Source organism: Stenella coeruleoalba, assembly GCF_951394435.1.
Source record: "Stenella coeruleoalba genome assembly, chromosome: 1".
NCBI classification, from domain to species: domain Eukaryota; kingdom Metazoa; phylum Chordata; class Mammalia; order Artiodactyla; family Delphinidae; genus Stenella; species Stenella coeruleoalba.
The window spans coordinates 102,358,620-102,371,968 of NC_137169.1; the positions used below are offsets into that span (position 1 = coordinate 102,358,620).

A 13,349-nucleotide genomic window follows, 5' to 3' on the forward strand; every position below is an offset into this window, starting at 1 on the left:
GCCCACAGCCCGATCCTGAGGCCAGAGGAGACCACAAAGGGCGCAATTACTCAGCGAGGCAGGCAGGCGAGTCCCTCGGCACTTTCCACAACAAGGGTTCACACGAAATGGGGTCTTCCGCTTAACCTTCCATTAACCTGAAAATCCACTTCAGCAGAACAGCCTCTTCCCTGGCATCTCGTTGTCCAAGTTTAGGCTCTAATTGGCCAAGGAACTGTCCCATCATTTATACAGTTCACTTGTTCCAAACTGGTTCGATACAGACTCCGTTATGGGGTTAGAAGAGGCGAAGGATAAGCCCAGACACTGCCGTTTCCTAACCTCGCGTTGCTGAAAATAACAAGCACTGTGACCATCTGCAGTGGTGGAGCAGACCGGGTTGGGCACACATCATGGCTGTAAGCAGGCAGAAAAATCCTTTTTGCAATGTGTTCAAACCATCTTTGCAAAGTGGGTGGGGCAGAAAGTCAGAAAGAGTCTTTGCAAAGTCACCTCCCATCCAGCCCCCACCCTTCGTCTCACGCATGCCTGTGCTCTCCTGCTTGGGGCCAGGCAATGGAGGGAAGCAGGAGCCAGGGCCGGGGTCCACCCTCCGCCTGCTTCCACCCTAACCGGAGACAGGTACAGACACGGAGGAAACCGTGTAAGAACAGCACTAACTTACCCTCTCCCCCGCGTTAAGGGAAGGGCCTGATGACGGTGAGTGTTTGCACAACGTCCCCTGACTAAGGCTCCCCAGATGAGTGCATCCTTATCACCTGCTGCGAGATAGACTCCGCCTGCCTGCTCTCATGCGCTCAAATCCAGGGCAGGGGGACAGGGTCTGGGTCAGGGAAAGTGTCGAGGAAGGAAGGACAAGGATTCAAACCTTGGCTCCATTCACCAGCTAGGCAACCCTGGGCTGATCACTTAATCTTTCCTGAGGCTGTTGTGAAATTCTCATAAAATAACCAACCCTAAGCACCTAGCACAAAGCAAATACTCAGTAAGTACCTGTTATTTTCCCTTTTGCCTCTGAGGTTCCTTGTCTGCAAACTGGGGGGGGGGGACAGTGGTACCTTGTTCACATCACTGTTGCAAGGATTATAGGAGATGACATTAAGAGACGGAGCTTTCTGCAAAACAGCCTAGTTGGCCTGCACACTTCACAGATATCAACGTCTTCACACACATGCGCACGCATGCACGTGCGGCTGGGGAACTACTGTAGATTAAAGGAGTCTAAAGAGACATGACAGGGACTTACCTGGTGGTGCAGTGGATAAGACTCCGTGCTCCCAATGCAGGGGGCCCAGGTATGATCCCTGGTCAGGGAACTAGATCCCACATGCATGCCACAACTAAGAGTTTGCATGCTGCAACTAAGGAGCCGGCGCGCTGCAACTAAGGAGCCCGAGAGCCGTAACTAAGACCCAGTGCAACCAAATAAATAAATAACTTTTTAAAAAAGAAAAACTGCCAAATTATTAAAAATAAATACATTAAAATTTAACAAATTTTAAAAATTAAAGAAAAATAAAGAGACATGACGACTAAATACAATGTGTGACCCCTGACTGGATCCTAGAAGGAAAAAACACTATAAGGGGCGTTTTCGGGACAGCTGCGGAAATGCTGGTACTGTCCTATAATCACGTCAAATTCCCAGAGTCTGATTACACTGTAGTGGTCGGGTGGGACTTCTGATCTTCAGAGATACACACTGAAGTACTTAGAAGGAAGTCTCCTGATATTGGCAACTTACCCTCAAATGGTTCAAAAACAACAAAAAATTACACACGGAGGGAGAAACAAACATGGTAAGATGTTAACAGCTGGTCATCATGAAAAGGGAATACGAGTCTTGCAACCGCCTACACACCTGAAATTTCTCAAACTAGAAAGTTGGGAAATAAGAGCAGCCGGGCCGAGGGCTCCGCGCACGTCACTTCCCACCTCTCTGCGGCTCTCTTCAGCCGGAGCAGGGGTGGGGGACCCCGGGACCCTCACCTGGCTGCAGCACCCTGATCTCCAGCAGGTTGGAGGTCCTCTCGGCCAGCCGCGTCCAGCTGTTGTTGTAGTTTCTCCGCCACAGCTCCGCCACACACTGGTACTTGCCCGCCTCCGTGTCGCTGGCCCGGCTGATGCTCAGACGGACGTTGTTGCTGGACTCAGCCTTTTCAATGGCCGTTCGGGTCCGGAAGCTGGAGGACCTGTCCCCCCACTGGACTCCTCCATCCCGGGTAAAGGTCACCAGGTCATGGAACTCGGCGGTGCCCACCGGCTGGAACCGCCACGTCACTGACACAGGGACCCGGGCGGGGTAATGGGGTTTGATGATGCACTGCAGGTCAAAGGAGTCACTGTAGGTCACCCCCGGCGTGCGGGAGATGGCAGTGACTGCAAAGCCCGTTTCTGGAGAGAGAGCAGAGAAACTCAGGCCAGAGGAGACACTTGGCCTTCTCAGGGCCCTGTGACGCGGTGACAGGGCTCCTGGCAGAAGCTAGCGGGACAGAGCAAAGGCTCACACGTGGGGCTCTCTGGATGCCCAGGCCAGTATTACTTTTGCTAGCGTGTTGACACACAAACCCAGCAGTTCACAGGACCCCACAGAAAGAGGCCGGCAGCAATCCTCAAGCAGCACTAGTGAACCCTTCCTGATGAACCCTCACGTGGATCTGTGCTCGATCAGTCCCACTCACAGGGACTGAGTGCATGTAGGCGGGACCATCCCGAGATATCGTGGGATTCCGTGCTGAAACAGGAGAAAAGAGCCTCAGGGCCGATTTCCTTCATCACACTAAGGTGGATGCACCCCGCCCCAGCCCGGACGGCCCCTGTGCCTGGCCCACCGCTGCGTCAGTGCCGGAGCAGGGGAGGCAGGTGGAGCAGGTGCCTGTGCTCCCCGGGCTGGGCAGCGCTGGCTTGCTCTCCAGTCCCTCTTCTACCTCCCCACAGAATCCAGGGCAAAGAGGCAGCGAGGGACCCACAGCAGGAGGGACTGACCTTCACCAAGTAGGACCTGGGGTGAGGCCCTGCAGGTATGCTAGGCTGAGTCTCTCCGTATTCCAGCATCACTAATCCCGAGTACTGACTCCTCAGTAGAAGTGATCAGAGTCCCTTCAGCCTTGAAATACGACTGACTGTTACCACATTCGTTATGCTCATAAAACTGAGACCAGCCAGTATTTCCTGAGCACTATGGGCCAGGCATGGTGCCAACTGCTTGGCTTTCATCACACTTCACTGAATCCATCACCCCTTTCTTCCAGACAAGGAAACTGAGGCTCAGAGAGGGTAGATAAATTGTCCACTATCAAGCTGCCAGTGAATGGCAGTCACGCTACAAATCTGTGTGCCACTGATTCCGGGGGACTTATTAGGTTGCTTTACTCCCAGGAAGCATAAGACAGTGGTTAAAGGCACAGACCCTGGAGCCAGATGCCCAACTTTGGCACTGTCTAGCTATGTGACGTTGAGCAAGTTACTTAACTTCTCTCTGCCTCTATTTCCCCATCTGTAAAATGGGTCCTTGTGAAGATTAAATGAGTTAGTATTTATAAAATACTTGGAAGGGCTTCCCTGGTGGCGCAGTGGTTGGGAGTCTGCCTCCCGATGCAGGGGACGCGGGTTCGTGCCCCGGTCCGGGAGGATCCCACATGCCGCGGAGCAGCTGGGCCCGTGAGCCGTGGCCGCTGAGCCTGCGCGTTCGGAGCCTGTGCTCCGCAACGGGAGAGGCCACAGCAGTGAGAGGCCCGCATACCGCCAAAAAAAAAAAAAAAAAAAAAATACTTGGAATAGTACCTGACACACAGTGTATGCTATATTTTGTTAAATATGTAGTTTGTTTAAAAAAAAATAGACATAAAGGAAAGTACTTTAAACTTCATAGGTAAAAAGGCACCAAATGAATCTTTCGGCAGAGCCTGGCCAGAGTCCCTTGGTAAGCTCTGGCTATGGGAACCACAGACATACGGTGAATATGAAAAAACTCAGAGGACAACCTCATGCTGAAAAATTACTTCTAACCCTAACCACCCCTCAGACATTCCTAGCCTCACAGGATGGGAAAGACTCCCTCTGCTGGACACCCAGGACTTTCCTCACAGGTTCCATTTCCACGTGTCCACATAGGGTACTGAGCTGAGAGAGACATGGGGAGTGAGCTGACCTGGAAACTCAACCACTGGATGAGGTTTCCAGAGACAGAAATCTGATTGGGATGATGAGTGCCGAAAGCAGATCAACCTTTGGGATTAAGCTTATGGAAAGTAAAAATAATTCTAATCTGGGGTGAAAAAGGACTTTGTTGGGGGCAAAACCACTTGGTGTTGCCATCTTTACTGGGGTAGGATGGTCCAAAGCACCACCAGCCCTACCTATGAGGAAGGTGGCAGCATGGTCCCAGGGGTGGGATGCAAAGTCACTGAGGACAACTGATGTCACAGTCTCTTAACAAACAGAAACACCTAACATGACAAGTTACCTCCCCAGCAAAGTAGCAGATTGGTCTTTTAATATACTGATTCTATTAGGCAGATAAATGTTGATAGAAGCCTCTTTACCCTGTGAGAAGCAAATCTAATATTCTTTGGTTTTAGCAAATTTCAAGGTATCTTTTAATTTCATGCTAATCAGGAAATGGTTTTCTTTAGGAAGAGCCTTATAGAGGAAAAGGTAAAAACACGGGCTTTGAAAAAAAAATTTAAGACAGATTGCTGGTTTCCTGGGTTCAGATTGTGTGTCTGTCACTTAAAAGCTATAGTCGTGGGCAAATCAGCCAACTTGTCTCACTAGTCTCCTTGTAAAATGACAGTGTCTATCTGTAGGCTAGGTGAGGATTCCAAGGGACAATTAAGCTTAAGTGCTTACACTCAGCCAGGAAGGGTAGTAAGGGCTAAATAGATAGCAAAAGGTGATTTCCTACCCTTCTCTGCCCTGCTCTGAATTTTCAGGAGGGCTGAGCCCCTGCACAGGAGGGCCTGGGGTGCAGGAGGGAGAGGATTTGTTCCCGCTCTTCCAGGTTAATTTTGGCAGTGGCCTTTGTTCCTCCACCTGGGGCCACCACTCCCCAGGCCAGAATCCTTACAACTTCACTCCTACCACCCAGACCAAGGAGTAGTAACAGCGCTCAGCTGTTGCCCATCCCCAGGGCCCACCATGGAGAACCACTGTTGGTTCCTTGAACCCCATCCACACTTCCATAAATACTTTCTTCAATCAAACCCTTTGGAAGGTGCCGTCTACCTCCTACCAGAGTCTTGATATGGGAGCATCTCCCCAACGGTCCCACGAAAAGACTGCCGAGCTTACTTACCGAGAGCCGTGATGGACACGAGGGTGCTGGCCCGGCGTTCCCCCACGACCTGCCACTCGCCATCCACTGCACGCACCCATTCGGTCACGTGGCATTCGTACTGGCCCTCGTCCTCCCTCCTGCTGTTGAAGATGCCCAGGCTGAACGAGTTGGGCTGCACCTGCTCCATCTGGACGCCCCCAAAGCTGCTGCGCTCCCAGTAGGACGTGCCAGGCTGCACGGTGCCGTCCCGGTCCAGCCACATGATGTTGCTGCGGCGGTTCTGCCTGTCCACCAGCTGCCAGATGACGGAGAAGCGGCCTAGGGGTCTACCCGCTGTGCGGATGCTGCAGGAGAGGTGTAGATTCTCACCCTCCAGGACGACGCTGGCATTGCTGGCCACCTCCACCGAGATGCTGCTCTCTGTGCAGAGGGAGAGAGTGCCACGCTGGGGCTTTCTGGGCTCCACTGAGCCCTCCCCACTGACATCAAAGGAGGAGGGGTACAAATGTCACTCTATTCAGGTACAAGGGGACCTTGGAGGATGCAAGCACTCTGACACTTGCTGCTGCTGCAAGCCCTGGCTGCTTCTGGGTTTCGCTCCCTGTGATTTTAGAGCTGATAACCTAGGAGGCCCTTTACTGGACACAAAGATAACGTGTGGGATCATGAGCGTCTAAGACCTGAGACTGAATCAGAACAGAAAGACATTACCCTTAGGGCACAAAGCAATTCATCAGGCCCTCCACATCACTGCTTCCACATCCATGGATTCAACCAACCATGGATAGAAAATATGCCAAAAAAAAAAAAAAAAAAAATTCCAGTAGGTTCCAAAAGGCAAACCTTGAATTTGCTGTGCACTGGCAACTCTTTACATAGCATGTACATTGTATCAGGTATAAGTAACCTAGAGAGGATGTGCACAGGTTATGTGCAAATCCAATGCCATTTTATATACGGGACTTGAGCATCCGCAGATTTGGGGCGGTCCCGGAACCAATCCCCCTCGGAATCTGAAGGATGACTGTAACGTGTTCAGCAGGGTTCAAGAATTTTTGACCTGGATTTTCAGTACATTGAATACCTTGAAAATTCTACTTCACCGAATCTTCCCATAATTGAGGGGCTGCAGCAGTCACAGAAAAGCTGAACATCCAAACATGCCATCTGAGTCCTTCAGGGCAATATCAGGAGATAGAAAAAAAAAAAGTGACAGGAAGTATTTGGAGGACAACACGTGCTTGCTTGGGTGAGGGCAGCAATAGAGCACAGATGGCCTCCTTTCACAGCGTGTGTGGGGAGCAAGCTTTCATACGTTCATTAACACACAGGAACAGACCAAAGCCGGTGGCTCGCCTTCCTGCTGCTGTCCACCTTCAGCCCTGGGGTTCCACTGCTCTTGACCTTGAGTTTCTGCCAATCAAACTCTGGGATAAGGAGTCCTCTCTCCTTCGCTCCTCACTTAGCTATATGAACTCCCCCAATGGAATTATTTAAGCTCTACACGCCTTCTTCTATGAGATAGGGAGAGTGCTACGTTTTTCAAAGGTTAAAAAGTAAATGAGACAATGTCTAGAAATCACCTAATACGTAGGTTTTCAAAAACTGGTTACCATGATCATAATTAACTTTACTACTCCCATTAACTCTTCGTTTTTATAAAGAATGTGGATACTTTATCTTAATTATGCGTAGATTATTTTGTATAATTATCTATAGAGCTCCAAAAGCCCTTAAGTGCTAAAAAAAAACAGAAAGTACCAGATGAATTCGGCTCCAATTTTCTGGGCACCATCCACATGAAACACATACATCAATTTTAAATCAATCAGTAAATCAAATCCCAGATTAAGAGGCACACCCAATTACTGAGGGGAAAAGCATACCCACGACCATGCATTTGAATCAATCTTTTCTCCCGTGTGTTTCCCCCACAGGCAGAAACACGCAAAGATGAGCACTGAGCCCAGGCATGGAGCTCTTGCTATAGTGAACGTGTCTTCCACCCATTCTGGGTTGGCTTGTTTCACATGACAAAAGGTCCGGACAGACAGGGTGGGGAATAGGAATTTTCCCAGGAGTCATACCTAGATGAGTCATGGAGATGACAGGCTCCCGAGTAGCTACATCTGTAGCAGGAGTGGCTGAAAGCAAGGATTTGGAGGCAGGCAGACCACGCTCAGGCCCAGGTCTACTGCTTCCTAACTCTGCAATCTTGGGGCTCTTACTGAACCTACCCAAGCTTCCACTTCTTATGTGCAAAATGGAGAGACTAAGAGTCCTACTTCTTGGGGTCACGACACTGAGGGTATCAGATGGGGTAATTATTTTTCATCATCCTCATTAATAATAACAATATTCCTCTTCAGATTAAAGACTCATTAATGACTCACTTCCAGCGTTATCAATTCAAAGTGAGGAATTAAAGAAGGGCAGCTTCGGCATCAATGGAAAAAAAAATCCCTTTGCTTGCCTCAAGCAGAAGAATGACTTGCAGGACATCACTCCCACCCCCGACTGTCACCCCAATGGGCTCTGTCTTCTATAAGCCCTGGCTTGTTTGTTACAAGGGCTGCTGTTTGGTGCTCTGTTACTCGAGCAAGCCTGGAAAAACCACGCAGTTAGATGTGAAACTACGAGAAGCAGAACCATTCCGCAGCCCAGGCAAAGGCAAATGCAGACACGGTGCTGACTGCCCGTTAAAGACTATTTACAAGTGTTCTCAGGCCTGAGAAAAGGCAGCCAACAATTTAAAACTCTCTGGATTAAATGAAAACTAGGACAGAACTAATGAGAATCTGAGTGCACGGTTAAAAACGAAATTTCCAATCAGGAGGTTGATGACGGAGCACAGGCTAAGCGCAGAGCAGTGAGTCTGGAGTTAGAAGCAAATACTTCCCATGCGATGCAAGCTCGACCGACCACTATCAGACCAGCTCAGCCACTTCCCTGTACGGTGCTCTGGCCTCTTCATTCACAGGATGAATAGAATACTGGCCTCTCCAAGGATTGGAGGGGTGGGAGTGGAGAAGGAGATGATACACGCAGAGAAGCACTTTGGACTCTTGAGAGGAAAAGCGCCATTAAAATCTGAGTTTTTATTATCACCATTACCGATGTGATCACTGTTGTTCTTTGGTAGACTTACCCAAGTGGCCTTGGGGCAGGATCTGGTGGTGCTGGGGGACTTTAACTACCCAGTTATCTGCTGGAAAAGCAATATAGCAGGCCACAGATCATCAAACAAGTTCTCGGAAGGGGATGGAGGAAATCTCTTAGTACAAAAAATAGGGAAGTACACAGTGTGGCTGCCCTTCACTGGATCCTTATAGAACAGTGAGGAATTAGTTGCAGATTTAAAAGTAGAGAGACCGTGGTTAAGGCAGGCGCAGCCCGACAGGAAAGTACTAAAGAGAGTGGGCATCCAGTTTAACAAATTCCATTCAGCAAGCACCTACCCTACGCAAAGCACCATGCTAGGCATTGCAGGGGGAAACTGTCTAAGAAAGAAAAGGATTTCAAGATGAGATGTGTGTGAGAGAGAGATTAAAAAAAAAAAAACAAAGCACAAAGGAAAGTCATCCTGTTGGTGAGAAAAGAAAAAAAGAGTGGCAAGACCCCTGTTGTCTGTTTCCTTTCTTCACACTTGAAACTATATTAAATATGTAAAAGTGTAAATAAAAATGAAAAAGGAATCATTACAGGGCTAAGAGAAAGAACAGCTTGAGCAGTGGAGCAAAAGGTTAAATAAAGGTTAGTTTAAAAACGTCACCATCTTGCTTAAAATCAGGGCATTCTAAGCATTCTCATTTTACTAAAAACAAAACTATGAGAGAAATGAGATATTAATGAGAACATCCTGATACTGTGGATAATTAAACCCAACATAAGCAAACACAGGCAGTCCCCCGAGTCCCCAGTCCTGACTGATTCCCACCCAGACAATGCCAGCTACAAGGAGGCGGGGAGCCCACCTCAGCATCCTTGGAAACAAGCTAAGCTTTAAAAGCCTGTGCTCCAGGAGGATGTGAGAGGTCCCATCCACTGACTTTTAAAAACCCAATTCCTCCGACAGGGGATGGACAATTAGGGTAATGCCAATCCCCTATACCTCCAAAACCCAGAGAGCGAATCTTTCTTAATAATGCACGTTAGCATTTAAAATCCTCCCATAAAAGACCAACCCTCTTAAGTGAGATTTCAAGACGGGCATCCACCCACTTCTTCTGGGACTTCATTCCCACACAGGAGCAAACAGCTGTCCTGGATTCCTGGTCGGCATCCAGGCTGAGCTGGCACTGCAGGCATTTACACAGAGCTGCTAGCGCTAGGATCTGCCGTGCCCCTCTCCAGTCTGCAAACATACACCCGGCGCTCTGCCTACCAGGGTTGCTAAGTGTGGGCAGGTGAGCTGGAGAGAGGAGAGGGGGTAACGGGTTTTCTCTGCCAGCTCGGACTGAACCTGCCCCGCCCTGCCCTTCCCTCCCCACAGCTCTTCTCCTCTCCCCCGACTTCTGTCAGATGGTGCTAGCTACTGAACCAGACGAGTGGGAGGAGGAGGAAGCAGCACATCCCTGCACTTACTGATGGGGAGGACGATGATGGGGATGTTCTTGGGACGCTTGCTCTCCTTGTCGATGAATTCCCCGGTGACTGTTTTCTCTCTCTCTGTCACACGACAGTTGTATTTCCCACTGTCCTCCTGGCGGAGGTGGTAAATCTTCAGCACGAAGACGTTGTCGCTCTCCTTGGCCACTTTGAGTTGGCCCCTGGCCTCCCGATGGGTGAACTCACTGTTGAGGACCGGCACAGCATTCGGCCCCATGCTGGCAATGAGCGAGCTGTTGAAGGCCCAGGAGACGGCAAAGTAACGGTCGGGAGTGTTCTGCCCCTCCAGGATGCACCTGAACTCCGCCGGTTCACCTACCGTATACAGCCGCTTGTCGGTCTCCAGCCGAACGGTGAACTCTTTGTCTGAGAAAACAAATAACAAAACGTTTGCATTCTGGGTGACCGAGGGCACCAGCTCTCCAAACTGCATCAGCAAATTCCCGCCACCCACACCTTCTCACCAAGATGACTACTGGGAAGGCACCTCCACACTTGTCTTGAGAGAAAAACTCTCGAATATCACAGAGGGAACTCAAAGGTAGCCAGACCCAGAGAGTCTAAAGGGCTTGCTATCCCAGTCGAGTCGACAGGGCTCTGTCTGCAGCGTATAACGCCCCAGGTTAGACTCTGAGATCAGCAAGCAATATCACTCCTAATTTCACTTGCACAGCAGATTACAAAGGTCCATCCTTGATCTATATGCCCAGAACTCCATTAAAGCATCAGGATTACAAATATTTTCAGTAAATATTATAGACATGACCCTGCTGAGACTTGTGAGACAAATTACCCAGTGCCCCAGGTGCTGACCCCAATCTAAATAAACATTCTATCTATCTATCCATCTATCTATCTATCTATCTGGAGAGAGAGAGAGAAATCTGTCTATCTATCTATCTATCTATCTATCTATCTGGAGAGAGAGAGAGAAATCTGTCTATCTATCTATCTATCTATCTATCTATCTATCTATCTATCTATCTGGAGAGAGAGAGAGAAAGATGTCCTCCACCCCCAAGTGAATACTGGAAGTAAGACACAGGTAAGACAATCCCTAACAAAACTGCATAGGAAAAGTGAAAACTAATGTCTTTTCACTAATCTATCACCTGTCAGATCAAATCTCTAGAAAGATGGAGTGGGAAAGTACCTACTTCCAAGGACAGCCAGATGACCTCTGAAATGGTCAATGAACCCAAGCACCCTTCAAAGAGCTGGGAGTTAAACCAGGCATGGGGGGGGGGGCGTGATCAAAGAAGGGCTCATCGCCACTAACTCTCCCACACACCATGTAACGGTGCACAGTGACTGTCAATGCCATGAGATAATGATCTATCTCACAGGCACCCGTGGCAGAAGACAAAGGAGTGAAGGGTCCTGGAAAACAGAGTCACAGAGCCTTGGGTGGGAGAGGCTTCAGTTGTAAGTACTGCCCAAGTCCTTCCCCTCCCAGTTCTAGCTCTATGCCTCTAAGGAAAACATTGACTGGAGAATCACATTGACAGGGATGTTTGAATTCCTTGTATAACCATTAGCTCCAATCTCGACTGTCTTCTCCACACTGGCATTTCCAAGCCGTTACCGCTATCTTGAAGTGGTATCTTATCTTTAAGGCCCTTGCCCCATTCTTATCCCCCTATCCCATGCACTCTTCAAGCAGATGAGAATCCTGTTTCCCTAAAAAACACAGCAATCACAAGAGTGCTGCTTCCACATTCCTATTCTCCAGCTCAAGTTTGGCTTTGTACCCACCTGTTCGTCAGGCTCTCCATCTCCTCCCCTCCCACATGAGCCAGGGTCTTGCCCCCAACACCCATTTTCTCCAGTGAATCAGCTTCTTCCTTTATTACCCAAACTTCCTGACAAAGCGAATTACCCTCAACGACTCCAAGGGCTCACTTCTAAAGTGACAGCTGCTGCCTCAGCTTCCCTTCCCAAAAGAACAAGCCGAGAGACCTGGGTTTCACTCTGCCAGCCTCCGCCTAGAGGCATACACCCACGTGGGACGGAGCCCATGTCATTTGCCACATACTGTCTTTCTGGTCAATCAGATTACAGTAATCTATAGCTCAACATCAGAGATTTTAGCAAAAAAGAAAAAAAAAAAAAGCACCCCTTCCACATAAATGCCACTGAAGACATGCAAACAGGTGCCCCAGACCTCAGACTTCCTACTTCTTCAGAGTTAGGCTGGCTGCAACAGTGGCTGTCTTCTTTTGGCGGCCGAAGAGTCTTCTGGTCTCATGGGAATCTCCCCATGGCTTGGTGAAGCCTTCACATTCCCAGGTTGAAGATGAGATTCAGGGCAAACCATCCTCTTTTCTGCACAGCCATTTGCCCTTGTTATACCCAGTCAATTAAACGTCCATAAATCGATTTATGCTTTTTCCAATACCCCCTCACTCCTCAGCTCACTGAAATTTGGCTTTGGGCCTTCTCCCACACTTCACTGACCCAGCAAATGTCCCCAATGACACCCCCTGCCCATCACAACCAAAGGCGTTTCTCAAGTATGTTTTAGCCTCTGGACCAGCTCTCCTCCCTTGGGTCCATGACACCATCCCTCCTGCTTCTCCCGCTGGCCTGACCACTCTGTCTCTCGAACCTGCTCCCCTGACCACCTCTTACTGCCACAGTTATCCTGGGCCCTCATCGCTCCCAAGCTCAGCCTCTGAGTGCCACGTCTGATCACATGCTGGGTGCTTCACGTGCTGAGCATCTCTATGAAGGTCTGCTTGCGGCATGGACTCCTTGACCAAAATTTACAAGAACAAATGCAAAGACACCCAGTGCTGCCACTGAAGGGGAAGCAGAGGCTCTCAAGCAAGACTTGGCACATTGCCTCATCCCTCCTTATCACAGTTCCAGGTATCCCCCGAAGCCCCAGCCTCGGATTCCTCCTTCCACAATACTCTCCATTCTGTTGCCTCGAGCACCCACTGCCCGCTTCCTAGGTCACTGCCACTGAGCTAGCCCTGGCCTTATCAGCCCTTCCCTACCTGGTCTCCCAACTTCAGACCCAACCTGTTTAGTCAACACTAGGTGGCCTCCATGGTTGTTCCCTTCTAAAACCCAGGCCTGACTGTGTCACTCTCTGCTTAAAAATCTCTATTCCCTCCTCCAAATGTTGGCAGCAGTGGTTTTCAAGCTATGCTCAGGCAGGGCGGTAGCGGGGAGCCCTTCCTTTCCTCATACAAAGTCTTTTGCTGCCCAGTACAGAAAACATTTGGTTCCGGCAAAGGGGAAACACCGCGGCCTTCAAACGCCCTCCTCAAGCACCCCATGGCATGCACCCATGCACATGAACACACACACATGCCCACCCACAAGCGACCGCTCAGGCACCTCTACAGGACTCCTAAGATTCTAAGGAGAACAACTTGAAATGCTCGGACCACATTCTAGCATGTGGGCTTCAGGCCACCTTTCCTATCTCCTCTCACCACTCCTAATCCGGAAC

The 13,349-nt window shown here is 49.5% G+C and overlaps 1 protein-coding gene across 5 annotated transcripts in view; it reads right to left on the reverse strand.

The window, feature by feature from the left end:
• Window positions 1-13,349, reverse strand: part of IGSF3 (immunoglobulin superfamily member 3) — a 99,403-nt gene that overhangs the window by 20,991 nt on the left and 65,063 nt on the right. For 4 of the 5 annotated variants that reach the window (XM_079921479.1, XM_079921481.1, XM_079921480.1 and 1 more), the window contains 3 exons: window positions 9,863-10,252; window positions 5,297-5,698; window positions 1,990-2,394 (listed from right to left, as the gene is read on the reverse strand). In XM_079921479.1, the coding sequence (XP_079777605.1) occupies window positions 1,990-2,394; window positions 5,297-5,698; window positions 9,863-10,252 (1,197 nt within the window). Of the gene's footprint in view, window positions 1-1,989; window positions 2,395-5,296; window positions 5,699-8,426; window positions 8,487-9,862; window positions 10,253-13,349 lie in introns of all 5 variants that reach the window. The other variant, XM_079921483.1, reaches the window with a different exon arrangement.